At 37.2% G+C, this 17,991-nt stretch overlaps 1 protein-coding gene across 1 annotated transcript in view; it reads right to left on the bottom strand.

Annotated features, from left to right (window-relative positions):
• Positions 1-1,699: 1,699 nt before the first annotated feature.
• Positions 1,700-17,991, bottom strand: part of LOC112469032 (nesprin-1-like) — a 134,027-nt gene continuing 117,735 nt past the window's right edge. Inside the window, 6 exon segments of the mRNA XM_025049483.1 lie at positions 1,700-1,840; positions 5,904-6,260; positions 10,176-10,340; positions 11,479-11,788; positions 14,071-14,243; positions 15,064-15,355. Of these exon segments, the coding sequence (XP_024905251.1) occupies positions 1,700-1,840; positions 5,904-6,260; positions 10,176-10,340; positions 11,479-11,788; positions 14,071-14,243; positions 15,064-15,355 (1,438 nt within the window).

Genomic DNA, 17,991 nt, shown 5'->3' with positions numbered 1-17,991 from the left:
GGGAGGGAGGGAGGGAGGAAAGAAACATGGAGAGAGTAAGAAGGTAGACAGCTCCTGACCTATCCATCTACTTCTGGACATCTCTTGAACTGGATAATCTTGCTGCCAATGCTATATGTACTATATCCAAAAGCAGATGCTTTGGAGCTCAGATCACATTGCATTAATGATCCCTTAAGGCTTAAGAGTAAATTTCTGGGCTCTGCACAATGATTATCACTCTCTACTAAGTGGAGGATGCCCGTCATGAAAGAACAGCCACCACCGCAAAGGAAAAGTGCCATGGTCTTGAGTTAGAAAAGAATTGAGGAAATACACATTTTCACTTTCTAGTATTAATTTTCTATTATTGTTTTTTCCATCCTGCATTATTTACGGTCATAATCAAATTATCTATTTTGCCAGGAAGCGTCATTTTAAAAGAAAAATAAAATATTCTCCATGCCTCTCAATTTTCCTCCAAGAAAAGAGTTGCTACACAAAATGAATGATTTCACAAGAAAAAAAGAATAATTGCATTGTTGCATATTCAGAGAAGGAAGACCAGAATCACTGACAGAGTACTTGGATATATCGAAAGTGTGGTCTAACTAACTAACAACAATGACGACGACAACTAACACAGACTGTGTCTACGTAGTTAGCTATATTATACCTCTAGGGCAGATTCCTTTTGGCGGAGATTTGAATGAAAATTTTTCCAGTCTTCTTTTGCAGTTGCAATTTTGGCCTGGATACCATTAGCTTTCTCTTTGGTCAACAGAGTACTCAAAAGTTCTCCTTTAGATAGCATCGTGTTTAGCTTATGCTGTCCATTTTCACTTTCTGATGAAAATTCCTATAAAGAAAATTGTAAGATTAGGTATAATAAAATGTTCTATGATTTAACACACACTGACTTTTCTACTTATTTCTCAACAAAATCACAGAGAAGGGATAAACAATTTTTATTGTATAAATTAAGTGGCTAAGACTCTTTAGCTTACACTGAGGTTAATAATTGTATGAACCTGATAAAGTGACTATAAAAATTAAATGACAAACTCTGTTTAGAGTGCTCAAGCACAATACTTGTCACATAGAAATAGCTTTTATTATTTCCTTACTCCCCATTAATATATAAAATAGCACACATTTATATGAATGCGCTGGTTTTTCTTCATGTACACAATCGTCTCAAGCAGGGATCTATTTGAAAGTTGAGTTTCTTAAGCAAAACTTTAATCTGCTTATAAAATGATCTAGAGTCACCTTTTGAATCCACTTCAGCTCCATTATTAGAATTAATTAGTAACACTCTCACCTGTATTTTCTGAAGACTTGTTGAAACTTCACTGAGATTTTGAGGTATATCGAAACATTTGGCGGTAGTGGTTTTTGCATTAACCAACCACTGCTGGAAGTCCTTGAAGGATCTTCGAAATCTCTGCTGCAAAATCTGTTCTTTATTCTGACAGCTTTTGGATGCTTGCAAACAAAGACTAAAAACGTGGTTTGAAACATTTAATGGAAGGGAAAAAATGATAAAGGAGATTAAAATAATGTCTGATGGAATCAACAATTCTTAGAGTGTGCACTTATCATTTAGTAATGTATTTAATGGTTAATTTATATTAATATTGAAATCACATCTTGAAATAAACAAATCTCTAGCTTTTTAATTGTATGAAAATATTGTGATTACCAGTAAGGTTCATGCTCACCAATTATATTCTTTAATCAAGCCAGAAACTTTGCCACTGTATGTACTCAGGTCTCTGGAAAACCGACAAAGGTCATTCAGCTGAGACTTGAGATCCTCTGTCTTAGGCTCTGCTTTTTGTAGAGCATCCAGTATCTCCTGTTAGGAAATTGCAAGACAAAATTGGGCAATTTCCACATCTTCATATGTACTGTACATGCAGAAATCATGTTATAATTATTAGTGAGAGAAGAATCAACACATAGATTAAGAAATAAGACCTATTAGCACTTGGCTGATTTGTATCCTTTTTTAGCCATGGATAGGCACTCACTCATAATAGCATCTAATTTGTAAGTGACTCATTTGAGGCTGGACATGTTGTCGAATAGTCAAATAATGTAAGGTAGGTTTAGAAAATGAAAAGAGAAAATAGTCTAAATTGTTTAAAAACAGTCTGACTAGACCATCGTTTAAAAATAATGATAAATCATTTTAAAGCAAAGCAATACTTATTTTGGTTTAATATCTGTATTAGTTATGTGCGTATGTATACATAATCAATCGATTTATGTAGTATATACAATTAACTTCCACATTAAGAAATTCTTATAATCCACAGATCTGATTTAAGGAGTAATTTATTCATTTCATAGTTTTATTCATACAGTCACCAAATACTTGTTAAATGTCTGCCATGTTGCAATCATTTTGCTGGATTCTGGGGCACCCCCCCTCCGCCCACCAAACCAACACCATCAAATGACTAAAAGTATAATTCTTGTATTTGAAGAGCTCACAATTTAATGGATGAAAAAGACATGTGAATAATCACAGTTCTGTGAATATCTAAACCAAAATAAAGTCTTGAGACTTCACAAGTACACCTCTGAAATCAGGGTCATGGTCCACTGAATTACACAATGGACTGTCACAAAGAGCAAGTGAAATCATGAGTGTCCAACACACATTACCTGGCACACTGATAAGTGCCTAATAAGAAAAATCAGCAGGTAAATGACACCCAAATATTTAAATGGGACTGTGTGGATAATGGAATCACTAAGGTAAAAAATAATAACAATAATTAAAGAGGAGGGGCAAGAATGTAACTACTCAGAGAGCTGTTGCTGTTACTGTTTTTATTCTCAGAGATATTTGTCAAGACATGGCCTAGATTTGTAGGAAAACCACGCCTCTCGGCAAACCAGGTCTGGGCCACTCCTCGCCCTAGTAAATGGCTCCACTGTCCTCTCATTGTTCTAAGTCAGAAAGCGAAGCATCCTCTTGGCCTAACCCATTTCCCTTCTCACTCCATGTAAGAGATAATGAGGTCTCGTCTATTCCCCGTCTGAGATAGCTTTTCAAACAGTTACATCTGCATCTTGGCTCTCGGAGCCCCATTTACATCTTTATCATTTCTTTCTAGAAAGGCACAAGATCCACTTAATTTGAATCCTGTTCTCGAGTTTTCGCTCCCGCATCTTCTCATTCCTCAGTGATTCTGTATCTTGGTGCTGTTCTTCCACCTCACAGATCTGGTCAATTTGTAATCATACCTCAAGACCCAGTTCAGATAACGACTCCCCTAAGGATTCGCTGGCCCCCTCCCCACCTCTTATAGGCTTCTCACTGAGGACACACAGGACCTTGTTGGCGCTTATCACAGACAAGTATTCCCACTGGTTTTGAACTTGGCCTTTCCACCTAGATGGTGACTCTGAGAGGAGGAATGGGTTTCTCTTGGCTTTAAAGTTCTTTATTTAACTTAGTGTCAGGGCTAGGGACATTGAAAATATTTTTATTTAAAAAAATTATAAATAATACTTAGAAAGTTTCTCTCTGAAACTTCAAATGTTGATCTAGTAACTATTATTTTACATCATATTGAATCTTTTATTTAGGAGCATTATAAGAACCAAAGAAACTTACCATGCACCAAAGAAGCAAATAAAAAACCCCAGAGATTCAAATGAGTCATTACAAATTAGGTGCTATCATAAGTGAAAGCTTCGACCAAAATTTTACACTAAAAAAAAAAAAAAATTCTTTAACTTCATCATAAATTAAGGCATATGATTAGACTTTTAAAAATTTTTATTATTTATTTTTATTTATTTTTTAAAAAATCCTTAATTGGTCAAAGAAATACAATTTATTATTATTATTATTTTGAATTTTTTATTATGTAAATATCAGGTTATGTACTTCTATTTCAGTTAAGGCCTGAAATGCATTATTTTCCTTGGAGGTTATACAGGTTAAGAAAATTGCTGAATTTCCAACACTAATAGCCCAAAGGATTTTAAGAGATATGAGCTTTGTAAACACAACAAACAAGATTTTTTGTGACATGATTTTACATAGTTCATAGACAATAATTCTTTATAGATTTTCAAAAAGATTTCTTGAGTATCATTGTTTCATTGCAGAGGAGAGTGTAAATACTTGTGAAGGCTCATGATGATGATGGTTATCATGATGTGAACAATGACAAGCCCTTCCCAATGACAGCAAAACAAAGCCACAGGAACCCTGGCAAATTCATTATTTTGTAAAACTTTTCCTACGCATTCATTGTAATGGGAATATTATCTCCATTTAAAAAATAAAAATAAAAATTTCCCAGCTTGTCATTGAGATAGAATTGACATACTATGTGAGTTTAAAGTGTACAACATGTTGGTTTGGTACTTTTATATATTGCAAAATGATTATTACTGCTAAAGCATTATCTAATATCTTTATCCTGTCACATAATTATCATTTCTTTTTTGTTATTATTCTCATTTTTAGATAAAATAATATTTTTAGAAATAAGAAAAATCTGAGTATTTAGAGGTAATATAGTATTGCCATCGAAAGAATGAGTCCTAGAGTCAAATGTAAATAGATCTAAACAGGGGGCTGTTGTCTTAGAATTGTTAGTACAGTTAAAATCTCTATTTACTTTTGCATTATATAGGTGAGGCCTATGAAAAGCTTTTACCTATTGTTTTCACTAATAGTATCAATATAAAAAGTAATGATATCTCAGAATAGTAATATCATTTAAATACCACCAAATCTTTTTTTTTTTTTTTTTAATTTCCATTTTAATGGTCAATTGAAAAGTTTAGGACGTACTGTATTATAACTGATTTTTCTAATATCAGAGTGAGTAATACTGACCATATGAAATAATTACCAACTTTCATGTCCCTGTTTTACAGAACTGCTTTCTATACTTTATTCTGGTGCTTAAGCCTAAAGGACTGTAAGGGCATCAGAAAAAAAAACAAACAAAAAACCAAAACAAATAAACAAACAAAAAAACAAAACTAGAAACATTATAAATAAAACAGCACAAAAAGATGATTATAAAGTTTTCTTTTGGAGTATGCTATATTTGTTTCAAATACTTGATTTAAAACAAGGCAATGCTGAAAATACTATGTGACTTTCTTACTGGTTGGAGCTATTTTGAAATGTTTATAATATAAATAGAAACAGAGAAGTTTACTTTACTAAACTTCCTTTTAAGGACATCCATGATTCAGAGCATTATTAAACTGCAAATATCAAAAGTCTTTCCAAGATACCATTTAACAATAAACAAAGAAAGAGGATTTCAAGCTTCTGCCCATTCTTCGCTATCCCTTTTATGCTTTCTTGTCTCTCATTCCGAAAAAAAATGCCGGAAGCAACCCATGAGTGTGACATTGGGGTTCTGTTAACGGGTTAATTCAAATCAGCCATCAAAACTACACACAGGAGAGCTAATCAGGGTGAAAACTATTAGCTGTGCTTTAGATCACCAAATGGTTCTTTCAAAGCTATAAATTAAATCATTTAATTGTTGGAAATAATTCACTGGCAGGCAAACAGCTATGACTCTCCGTCTATTTATGCCTCTACCCACAGGCCATTTTTTCAGCCTGAATGGCTGAACACACTACAAACTCTTACACCCTAAGAATGAAAGTAGGATGTTGTCCCTAACCATAACTGTTTTCCACGGTAAAGAATAACATCTTCTCTCCTCAGCTTCATTTTTACAATAATTTGATTTATGAGAAAAGGAAACAGATCAGATTTGCAAATTTAATTAGAAAGACTTCTTTCTTTCCAAGTCTGATGGAATGTTGCGTGTTTTTAGTTACCAAGGATTCTTTTTAGCAACAATGAGAACAGAATAAAATTTTCGGCAGAACCACCAATAGAAAACAGGAAGCCAACTTACTCGCCCCTTCTGCCAGCACTCCACCATCTCCGTGTCTGTGTTCTTGCCTTCCAGGACACTTAACTGCTGCGCCCACGTCGTCAGAAGGACCCCGAGCTGCTCCAGGGCCTGCTCCAGTTGAGCCACTTGGCCTGTGAATTCCTGCTCCGAAAGGGCCATCTGGCTGACCAGGGTCTCCAGGCTGGTCTGCGTCTGGCATACACTGTCTTCCCACTGCTTCCAGTCGGCACGCAGGGCCTGCATCTCCGTGTCCATGAGCTCACTCCCACTGGCAGTTGTGTTCTGTGTCACCGCAGGAGCCAGCGACTCCACTCTGCTTAGGCGGCTCGCTCCAATCTCTCTGGAATCCATCAGCTCCTGTAATGGAATGTCACCATGGTAACTGAGGAGGCTGTTAGTCACAGCAAGTTTCCAAATGTGTACAGGGGGAGACCCCGTCTTGCTAGAAAGTTGGAGCAAGCATGCCACAGGGAACCGGAATCAGTTCATCTGCCCACCCCCGAGTTACAACAGCAGAGAATGGTCATCTCGAGCACCAAGGCGGGTGGCAAGAGAAGCTGAGGAATCTGTAACATACCAAAGCAGACAAAATAGGGACGCTGAAATCAGGCATGGCTTGAGTATGGAATTGTTCTGATAGTGACTTAAAAAGCCTGTGGTGTATTGCTCCTACATAATGGGGATCTGATTTCTCCTATAATTATGGAAATTTGTATTTCTCCCTAAATTGATGGACCAGTGGACGAGGATCATGGCAGAACTGGGCTCTCTTCATGGTCTCGACCCCATTTTCATCTTCTTCCACAAGATGGAAGCTTCAATCACACCTCATTCTACCAGGAATCAGGCCAAATTATCACAACAAAAGCATGAGCCCTGCTCAATTTCAAATACTTCACTTCCTTATGTAAACATTTTTATAGTTACTAAAATGAATAATTCACAGAGAGGCTTAATCAAAAGTTCCAAGTGGTTACTAACCTTTAGACTGGGTTTATTTACTTTGGTTTTTTTTTTTTTTTTAATTAAAAAAAATATCACTAGAAGTTTAACAATTTAGTTATAACTTTTTGGCTTAAAGCACACACATACTCTAAGAGACAAGATAAAATTAAAACATGTGTTGTTAATTAGGTAAAACGGTGGTATTTCTTTCTGCAATTAGATTCTTTTACTGAAATTTCACTGACTTCATCATCTGGTGTTTATATATTTACATAATGTATTGTTAAAACCAGGATTTTATTAGTAATAATACAAAATTATGACTTCACTCCTGGATTAAATAGAAAGAAAAGATGATTATTTGGGAAAAAAACTTCAAGAAGAAAATCAATTACAAAATAATAGATATAGAAAAAATCAGGATATAAAGCATGTTTAATAAATTAAATTAAGCATAAAAACTAATCAATATAATTCACATTTTATTAGCTTGAAATAAACATATCTTCCACAACCTATACAAGATAACCACATTTTTGTATAGGTTATTTAAAAGTGTTTAAATATTCAAAGCACAATCCCATGAAATCTTTCACAGTTAGCGTTTAATATACATATTATCATTTCCTCAGCAGCAGAATTCTAAGAACCTTCCTTGTTCATCAGTGCATAGAGGAAGCAGTAATTTGATAAAGAAAAATGATAACTTTTTAAAAAGAGCTATATCTAACTATTAGATTTAAATACTTATAATTTGCTTTTATGAGTGGTTTTTAATTTGGAGTTCAGAGATTATCAACTGTCAAAAATCAGTTTCCCAATATACTCTCTAAAGCATCATCCTAGTTTTCTCTGGTATGGATCTGGGGCATTTCAATATTTGCAATCATTAACTACGCTCATCTGATTTTGAGGAAGGGCATCATTTTAAAGTGTTTTGAAATGACTTTTACATGTATTTTGTCGACATGTATTTTGTCAACATGTATTTAAACTCTCTTTAAAAAGCCATATGCCCAAACCTTCATATGTACACACACACACCCTCATACGAATACAAATGTGGCTTTGAAGTTGCCTTTTCTCAGTGGTGACTCCTGGGTGTGGCAGGGATGACACCAAAGGCCAGAGGACATGCTTATTTACTTCCTCCACGATTTCTCTTCACTACACAACAGCCTGCATTTAGGGCTGACCTGGACCTCTGAGCAACTTTACTTTCTCCTTCCCAAATTCCAATACCTTTATGTCAGCAACTTCTCCTACATTTCTTATGTTTTTTAATGTATTTTATAAAAGTATTTAAAAAAAATACATTTGGCAACCTGGGGAGCAGCCTTGTAAAATAATTCTCTTGATCTCACATCAATATTTGAGAATGTCGGTCCCTCCTGGTTATCCCGTATTCCACCCACCCATTCATTCACTCCCAAATTCATGGAATCGGTCTTCCCCTCACTGGACTGTGGAAATGGCTCTCTGTGTTGCCAAGGAGCCAAACTGCCAAGTCTAGGTGGCACGCTTTGATCCTCCTCTTCATGGCTGCCTCTTGCTGCTTCTAGGATGGTGACTCCCTCCTCCACCAGGGGCTTTGGTGGCACTCCACCTTCCTGGTCCTCCTCTTGTTATTACTTCTCCTCTGTTTTCTCCCTCTCCCTTTCAAATCCTCTTCTGTGGCTCCTTAAGTATTGATAGTTTTGGTCCCGTGCCCATTGTTCTCTTTGCTTAATACACAGGTCTTGGTGTCATTCACTCCGTTGGCTTCAACTACAAATTATATGCTGATCATTAGGACTCCAAGTGTTCAATACAGCTTCTCAACCTGAAATGCAGACTTGAATATTCAAATGCCTCCTAGACATCATCACCTGGCAGTTCAAATTCTATCTGTTCACAGTTGCACTTACTTTTCCTCCTCTATAACCTGTCTCCTCTGCCTATACTTGTTTTTCTCAGATGGACATAGTTTTATCGACTCTAGGGAACATCTTGACCATCACCCTTTACTTTTCCCACATCGTCACTCCACAGTCAATTAGATCACTCATCTACCAAATCCATTGGATTTTCTCATTGAATGTGTTCTATGTGTCAAGCATGATGTTAAATGTTTGATATGCATGATCTAATTAGTCCTCAAAACTACTTTATCAGGCAGGTACTATGATTATTCTTATTTTACCCATTGAGAGGCTGAGGCTTGAGGACATCAGGGAACTTGCCAAAAGATAATCAACAGAGGTAGGCTTTTGATTCCAGAGCCTGAACTCTAGTTAGTGAGCTGTCACTACACTTAGGGTATTATTTTAACAACATCAGTTTGTGCACCATTGTTCCCTACTACACTATGAATTCTTTGATGGATGTACAACACTGGTCGAACAAATGGATGGATGGATAAGTTAAATATTACTTAGAGATGTGTCAATGAAGTATTTTAAAGAATTATAACTTAAGAAGTGCCTTTATGTGATTATCTCATTTAAAACTTTCATGGTCATTGTGAGATTTAAATACGATAAGCACTTAAAAGTAAATCTTCAAAATGTAGTCATTATTATTATCAACTATTGTTTTCATGATTTTAATTTCTGATCTCCAGGGATGAGAACGCAATTTCAGTCTTAAATTCCTTACCACAAATACACCACTGATATGCAACATTTACTCATCTAAAAATTAACCATAAAGGATTTCATCATTGCTTAATTTTTAGACTAAAATCTATCATTTTCCACAGGGGGAGGTTATTGCAATGTTATAGTCAAGCACCTAGAAATAACTAAAAGACTCTAAGATCTCTAACTCCTAGTTGCATGAATTTCTATTCTGTAAGTTGCCCTTAGGGGGAACAATTTTAATGTTCTTTAAAGTACTGTCTTCTATTATGCTGTTGTACTGTTAGCTAGGAAAGCAGAAGAAAACGTCTAGAATGACATTTCCAAGTTCTTGTTCAAAAACTTTTAACAAAGTTCCTATATAAACTTTTCTTTCACTGTGCTAGAAATGAATATCCAATTTTGTCAGCCTACCAAGTTGGCATCTATTTTGTAGTCTCTCATGCTACAGCAATAAGCACATTCGCATGCAGAAGCATACGTGGACAATGTTCCATTTTGCTCACAAGTGTAAAGTATTTTGAATTCCTTTTTTTCCTCTTGCTTATGTTTAGAATTCATGAGGTGCAAGGTAATGAACATGGACAAATAGAACACAGGACAAAAACATTTTCAGTATAGAGTCTTATCCATAGAATCCTTATCACAGCTATGTTAGACTCAACAACCAATGAAACAATGAAATTATAATATCTGTCTTTTTCCCTACCTTAATTTTAGACAGCTTTTTCTGGGTGGCTGATGAATCTCCAGACATATCTGACCACCGGTGAAGTTCTTCCTTTGCTGAATGGAGCCAGTCTGTGAATTCCTGGACTGCATCTAGATACATTAGGTGGTCCTTCACAATTTCTTCCACTTTCCTCATTTTCTCCTAGTAAATAAAGAAAAAGCTGCTTTAACAGTAGTCTCTATTGAGAATATAAAATCAGATAAGATAACACATATTGGTCTCTTAATGATCTCAGAAGATTTCATTCTTCTTGAATTTTCCTTATGTTTAATATCTTAAAATGAAAATATCAAATCTTAATTAGATTGAAAGACTTTGAGAAAGCAACCATTTTTCCTATAATTTTACTTTGTTCTAGCTTTGCATAAAAAAAAGATCTATGCTTAATGAATGTTAACTAACATCCCTCACTAATTATCCATTCAATAATAATTATTGTAATAACGATTCTTATTATTTAAGAAATTATTTGTGTTGGCTTTTTGTAAGGCATTCTGTTTAGTATGTTAAATGCATCTGCTCATTTTATTCTCACAACGGCTCTGTGATGGAGATACTACTATAGGTAAGGACACTTACAGAGATTAGTGACGTGCCCAAAGTCACACATCCAAAAAAATGTCAAAGCCACAATTCAAATTTGTTTTTTTACTCCAGAGTCATAGTTCTTCATTATTACCAAAATAAAAATTAAAATAAATAATAAGTATAGTATTAATAATGCAAAGAGAATTCCAGAAAGAAAAACCAAGAAGGGGGGTGGGAACCTCTCGTCTTTTCTTTAAAATTGTCATAAATATACAAAAGAAATTACAGAGAAAAGTAAAAGTTCAGTTAGAGTTGGAAAATATCATGATATTACATGAAGGAGCCTATATCTTTGAGAATAGAAAAATGAAGTTTGTGCTAAGATGAGACCCGAACACACTATTTTGTACATGATTGAAATCAGGAAGTAAATAGACTTGCATTTGCTCTAACAAATGTAAGTGGTAGCAAAAGATAAAAGAACTTTAAACACTGATATTTGAGGCTCAACAATCTTATTTAAAAATGGGTTGACTAACATTCTGCATGGAGAAAGTCAAAAACAAAGAATAAAAAATAATCCCAAGATTGCAGAAAGAGAAAAATTCATAGGCATCCATAGGCGAGAAATTTTATTTACATAATATCTCTTCACTAATCGCCCATATAGTTTTGGAGCACCAATGATGCAATAATTCAACCTATTATTTATCTGAGCCTTGACGTTTTTTCTTCAACATAAAGCACTGACCTTGGCCACTGTCATTATGTCATTAAACTGGGTTTTCAGTTCCTCTTGAGCTGTTTCCTTGAAAGACTCATCCTCGGTCTTCTGGTAGAGCTCCCTGGACTTTGCAATGAGGCCGTGTAGAGCTCCGGTGTGTCCCTCCCCCTCGGATACGATGGACTGAAAGTGGTCCAGAAGGGAAAACTTCTCTTTCAGACCTGCCTGCAGTTTCAATGGATGTTCTACTTTTTGATCCACTGATTCCATCCACTGCTCCAGCTGGTTTTTCCACTCCAGGTAGTCATTCCATTGGCTAATCACAGACTCTAGGTTGCTAGAATTAATGTCACATATCATAAAAATAAGTTATCTTGACATATTTACTGAAAATCAATTATGAGGACATTCAGCCATGTAAGCTGTCTTATTAAATGCTATCGAAAGGATGAAAATGCTGCTTTTAAGAGCAGGGAGAAACACTACTTCTCTGACCCACAGCACAGTTTCTTCAAAAGAAAGTGAATCTATGTCACAAAGATGTTGTGATCATACATGCATCTGGAGGTTTGTCTTCCAAATGCTAATTATTCTAAAAAAAAAAAAAAACAGGCAAATTTATGTGCTATAGTTTTGAAAATCAGCACTGGGGCATCAATTAAATTTTATTTAACTTATACCAATTCTTAATTTTCTTGGGTTCCGTTTATATGATTAAAATCAGATGGCAATTATCTATCGACTGGAATTGAAAATTGAGGGTCTTCTTCCTGGGTAAATTAAATATCATTACATTAATTTTTCACTTAGGAATATATATGCTTAACATATATGTTCGTACATTCAACAATGTTTAATGTTGACTGTATGAAAGAATGAAGCTCAGTGTATTTATAATATGAGAAATATGGTCACAAATATAATACTCAAGTAAATAGCTCTCCAGATAGTCAAATAAAAGGCTTTTGGGCAGAAATTTAAAAATTTTAAAGTATTCGGCTTTACAAACCATTCTAAATTCTTCTTCAGTGACCTCCTCCCAGCCTCCCTTGCATATAATCTTATGATCCTGAAGTTACTCAAATTGTTTTGTTTTTGTTTTTGTTTTTCATCAGTAGGAAACTCCTTATCCATGCCTAAATTCATATCCTTCCCTCAAAGAATTTTCTAGGAAATCCAGATTGCTCTCTCCTAACCCAGAAGCCACCCAGGCCCTGCATTCTTCTATGGTCCCACGGTGTCTCAGTAACACAATGTGAGTCAGAGTTTTTCTGGTGTGCATCCTACCCGAGCCTCCCAGCACCCAGAAGGCAAAAAACACTTTGTTTTGTGTCATTTTAGCACAACAATATGAGCACTGCTGCTACTCAATATGCTTAGTTCTCAAACTTAATGCCTTACCGAGAGAAGAGAATCGAGGATTTGAATCTACTTTTGGCATTTAACAGTTTATTCTAACGTCTGAAAAATATTCACTTGTATTCCCATTCACTTTTATGGCTGGCCTATTGCTGAGCATTGGGAAGTTTGGTCTATTATTCAGAAAAATAACCATAGGAACTGATTTTTCTTCTTTGCTAACCGTTATGAATTATAACTAACATTCAAAGTCCTGCTGATTTGGGGACTCGTTACCTGTGCTCTATGTTAAAGGAAAAAACAAAACGAAACAAAACAAAACAAATCCTCCCAAATTTTAATTGAAACCATGGCTCACTGTTTACATTGCAGTAGCTGGCTAATGTAGCGTATGTATTTTGCTTTGTGATGAACTTTAATCTTTTATTCATCTCTTTATAACGATCATATCGAGCACACACACTTCTTTGATGATATAACCTTCAGAATATGGCTTCTGGAATGTACTTTAATCTAATTCTGACTGAAGTTTCATTTGTCCAACAAGCCCGTCAGGTTCCTTGTAGATATTCTGAGAAGAGGGAGGAAGGTGAAGAATCTTCCATCCATAAATACAACAGCAAAATGACACCTGGTACAACAGTCAGTATATTCTCTACTTTCTCATCAGCCTCTGGTGCTTCTCATCAGGGGCCCTGCAGGCTTCCGGGGTGGGCAGGTTGTTGCTCATGTGACACTGTCTAGGCATCGCAGGAGGTGCCAGGGATGGCCCCTGTCACTATGATAATCAAAAACTCCCACACACTTCTGCAACCCCAACGTGGATGATATTAAGTATAAAACGATTTATACTTAAGCTCAACAGTTACCAACAACTTAATTCTCCTTGTGTTCCCTCAAAAAGCAAAATCTTATGAAAGTTATTAAAGACCATATATCTTTGCTTGGATGAGAAGAAAAGAGGTATTTCACTGAACCCATGTTGTGTGCAAGATTCTATGAGAGTTGTGAGAGAAATAAATATTACACACACACACACACACACACACACACACACACACACACATGCAAAGAGAGGAAACAAACCAAACCAGTCTTGCTGTTACAGAAAATACAATTTAGGCAAAGATAGGCAAGCATACAACTAGCTAAAATAATATGCTTGGTACACCTACTAGAGATCCCCTCAGCATGCTCCATCATTTTACTAAGCCACTGTGTTTTATTTAGATGAATAAACACTAAAACTAGTCTCTGTACCTCTGAGCACGGAGGGCGGAGCCCATGATGTTCGCCCACACGTCTGCCAGGGTCTGTAGCTGAGTCTGGATCACCCTCCGACCCTCTTCGTTGCTACTTCTCGCGGCCTGTTCCCCTTTGCCAATGGCCATGTTCAACTTAACTTCTCCTTCGCCTTTCATCAGGAGAATATCCTACGAAGAAAGAGTAAATACAGCCAGTAGAAACATGAAAGCTTTCTGATATTTTTAAAAGCAGGTAGGGAATAACTTACTCACCTTAAAATGAAAACAGCGACAACAAACTCTGGACCCGCCAGCTGCGGCATGACACTTTACTTAAATATTAGCTATCCAGGAGTCTGGGAGTCAAAGATCAATTCCAATTTAAATTCTTGGAAAACTTTGGGCCACCAGCCTAGAATTTGTAACTTTACTAAAATTTGGTTTCAGAGTCAAAAGAGATTATTTTGAAAATGAAGACATACTTGTAAAAAACCTAATAGTCCCCTATTTTCATTGCCTGGCTAATTCCTGGCTTTCGAGGTCACCTTCGCTGACTGTGGTCTGGGTAGGTGGGCTCCTCTGTGCTTTCAACATAAGCCTGCTTGCTTCAAGTGCAGCCCCTACATACATGTCACACGGTAAGTAACAATTTACATACAGGTTGGTCTCTCCCAGTGACTTGAACGCCTAGAAATCAAGGATTAATTTTTATCTTTATAGGCCCAGCAACTTGTATAGTGCTTGGAGTAAAGTAGGTATTTTTTTCATAACATTTACTGAATATTTATGAAATAAAATTAAACATTATTTTATAACTATTAAAACAAAAATATGCCTTTACAAAGTGGAAAAATGACTACTCCACATTCTTTTGGCCCAGTTTCTCCACTTTACCTGAATAATCCTGATTTACAGGCTCACGGATTGATTAAGACGCAACTCAAACATTTGCGAATCTAATCAAATCAGTCTTCAGAAGTTGTGGGTGTCTAGCTGGTGCCACACGTACCTGTATTTGTAACAGCCGTTTTTCCAAGGTGTCTTTGCTTCCGACGGTGCTCTCTGCACAGGCCAGTTTGTCTTGAGCATCCTTCACCCAGGACCACATGCTCTGCAGTGCCTCCTCCAGGGCCTCGTGCTCCTGCAGGGCCAGCTGGCAGCTCCTGAGTTTCTCCTTGGTCATTCTGAGTAAGTGCTGGTAGGTCGTGAGCAGCTGAGAGCACAGGCGTCCTTCTTTCCCAACGCCGTGGCCTTCTTCGCTGAGAAGCTGCCCTCTCTGGGAGAGCTTATCAAGAGATTCTCTAAAGAAAACAAAAGAAATTCATTCTGCCATTCTGCAGTGCAGGGGAGTGACAAATGATTGTTGATATCGGAGCGGTAACCAGAAAAGGCCCCACAGCTGACATGCCTTTGAAATGAGGAGCCCGGGGACCGTGCCGGCCACCTGCTTCTCTTATGGTTTCTCCAAATGTGGTCAATATACATCCGGGGGCGTAATTTAGTCCTTGCTGTGCCGGGATCCAAGGCCAGTGTATTCCTAGGGATTCACCTCAGAAAATGGCCCAGGCCTGGCTCTCCAGGCCTTCTCTAGCGTCTCTCCATTCTTATTTAATGCTCTAACCACGAACAGCTCACTGAAATCCCCCAAAACACGGCTGTTTTATACATACACGGAGGGTCCTCTTGTGTGAAAACCTTCTGCTCTCCTCTGCTTCTTTTCTAGCTGCACCTTTCAAAGCTCAGTGCAGGCATCGCATCCCAGGCAGCACTGTGATGACTGGACAGGGTGGAGAGGACAGGTGTCCTCCAGTGGGAGCCTCCTGCCTTGTATGGCTCTGCCACCTCCTCCACCCTGACTATCTCAACCCACAAGGCCTCTCTGTTTTCTATAAGCCAAGGCTAGTACATCCACCTAGAGTCCTCAGCACCCAACACAGATGTTAGGCAGAGATAAAATGCGCCTCCCCCCCACCCCCCGCTCAAAAAAAAATCTTTCAAAAGGCCATTTTATGAGCGCTTACGGGTGTCCTTCTTGTATTTTGGGTGCCTTGCTCATCTCAGTTTGGAATTACGTTAATTAGCTCATGAGAAAAATGTAATCATTCATGGCTGAGTTGGCTCCATCCTGTTTTACAGGTTCTGAACTCGGATCGGCACATCTATCAGGAAATGTCGGGGACGCCAGAAGGGAGAGTGCAGATGTCTGAACACAAACTGTTGTGAGTACTAGAAAAACGGTATGGATGGAGCCTATCTCCTACAATGTCTCAATTTTTTTTTTCTGAGCAGCTACTATGTAAATGGTATCCTAAAGGGCCTCTGTGAGATATGTAACCCTAATACAATATTACTCATTCTAAAATACATTATCTGTTTGGTGAGACAAAAAAAGTGGGTTAAGTAAATAATAATTCAAGACAGATCTCACTTATTATTATAAGAAGAATTACTTAATAGATGATAAAAATTCAATAATTCTGAAGTCTGGGATGCTTTTAAAAAATATAGGGCATCCCCAAAGATATGTGAAGTACCGGAAATATGAGGATGGAAACAAAAACAACAAACAAACAAACAAACAATAACAGTACTAGGAGGAGCAAACAGCAAGCAAGGGAGAGGAGTAGCCTTAGAAGGAAGCTGGGAACGAATACAGTTAAGGACTCAGCATCTGGTCCTGGAACATCAGAGAGTAATAGCTCAAGAAGAATGTGTAAAGTCATTTGAAAAGTTTAGAAGGAGAGAAGTAAGTCTGGCCATGTTATATTGTAGCTAGGCAAGAGTCAAGGTTTTAAAAGGAAATATTAGTGTCATTTTCAGAAAGTTATAGTTAGAATGATGCTCTTCTGTTAATTCAGCAAATATTTTCTATTGTTCCGGCACGATACTAGACAATGGTAATATAAAGATGATAAAAATCTGATGGTCCCCGGCCCTGAGGAACTCGCCATGATGGGTTAGGGTATACGGGGTCACAGAGATGGGCCCAAAGCATTCCAGGGAAATTTTATAATAATCATCAAACTAGCACACCAATAGTTTTCAGTATGGGTTGTGTTTGTGCATTTACTTGCATGTTTGTTTTTCAAGGCAAGGAATACTCAACGTGTTTGATCAAAAAAGAGTACTCAGCAGAAACAGAGGATGGGTATAATCTGAATTAAGCAATTTTTACTCAATCGATCACTGTGGCTGCTTTGCCTGATCCAGGCTGGGTGCTACTGCTGCTGCTTCACAGATGGGTGCATCTGCTCTCCGAAAGTTTGGTTAAGGAGTTTGAGGTCAAATGGCACTCCCCTGATGGACAGTGTTCCATCTTCCGATGGAAGATTTCCAGTGAAGCCACAGACAATGCCAAGGGAGGAGCATGAATTTAGGGTGCAAAGCCCTGATGGTCAGGCCAGAGAACTTGGCCTGGGAAAAAAGTCAGAATCACTTGCTCAGTTGGGAAGCAATGAAGAGACAAATATTGCAGTGGAGAAGAAAAACCTCCAAGACAGTCAGACATAGTGACCATATCTTTTGTTTTACTAAGAATATTATGAGGATGAGGAGGGCTGAAAATGGGCCTGGAGGGTGATGTGTATAAAGAATATATGAAAATTGGAATCTTCCACATTATTTTTTTTATAAATGAAGAGTATCTTTTAATCACCTTAAATCTTTATAATAACCCATGAAGGAAAGTATATCATCATCATCATCATCATCATCATCACCACAACACTTAAAGGCTAGTATCAAAAAAATACAGGAAACGAGTGGCTTGTCTAATCTGTTGAGCGAAGGGAGGAGGAAGTGGGGCCAGCTCCTTATTTCCGCCCCATGCTCTCCCTAGAACACTATATGGCCATGGAAAACACTGCATGTTGTTTGTATTCTAGACATTCAAGGATGGAAACACACACAGCCACCAAAAATTAACCAACCAACTCAG

Source organism: Pteropus alecto, unplaced genomic scaffold, assembly GCF_000325575.1.
Source record: "Pteropus alecto unplaced genomic scaffold, ASM32557v1 scaffold176, whole genome shotgun sequence".
NCBI lineage: Eukaryota > Metazoa > Chordata > Mammalia > Chiroptera > Pteropodidae > Pteropus > Pteropus alecto.
The sequence above is the reverse complement of the archived record's forward strand: the minus strand, read 5'-3'. Positions and strand labels throughout refer to the sequence as shown.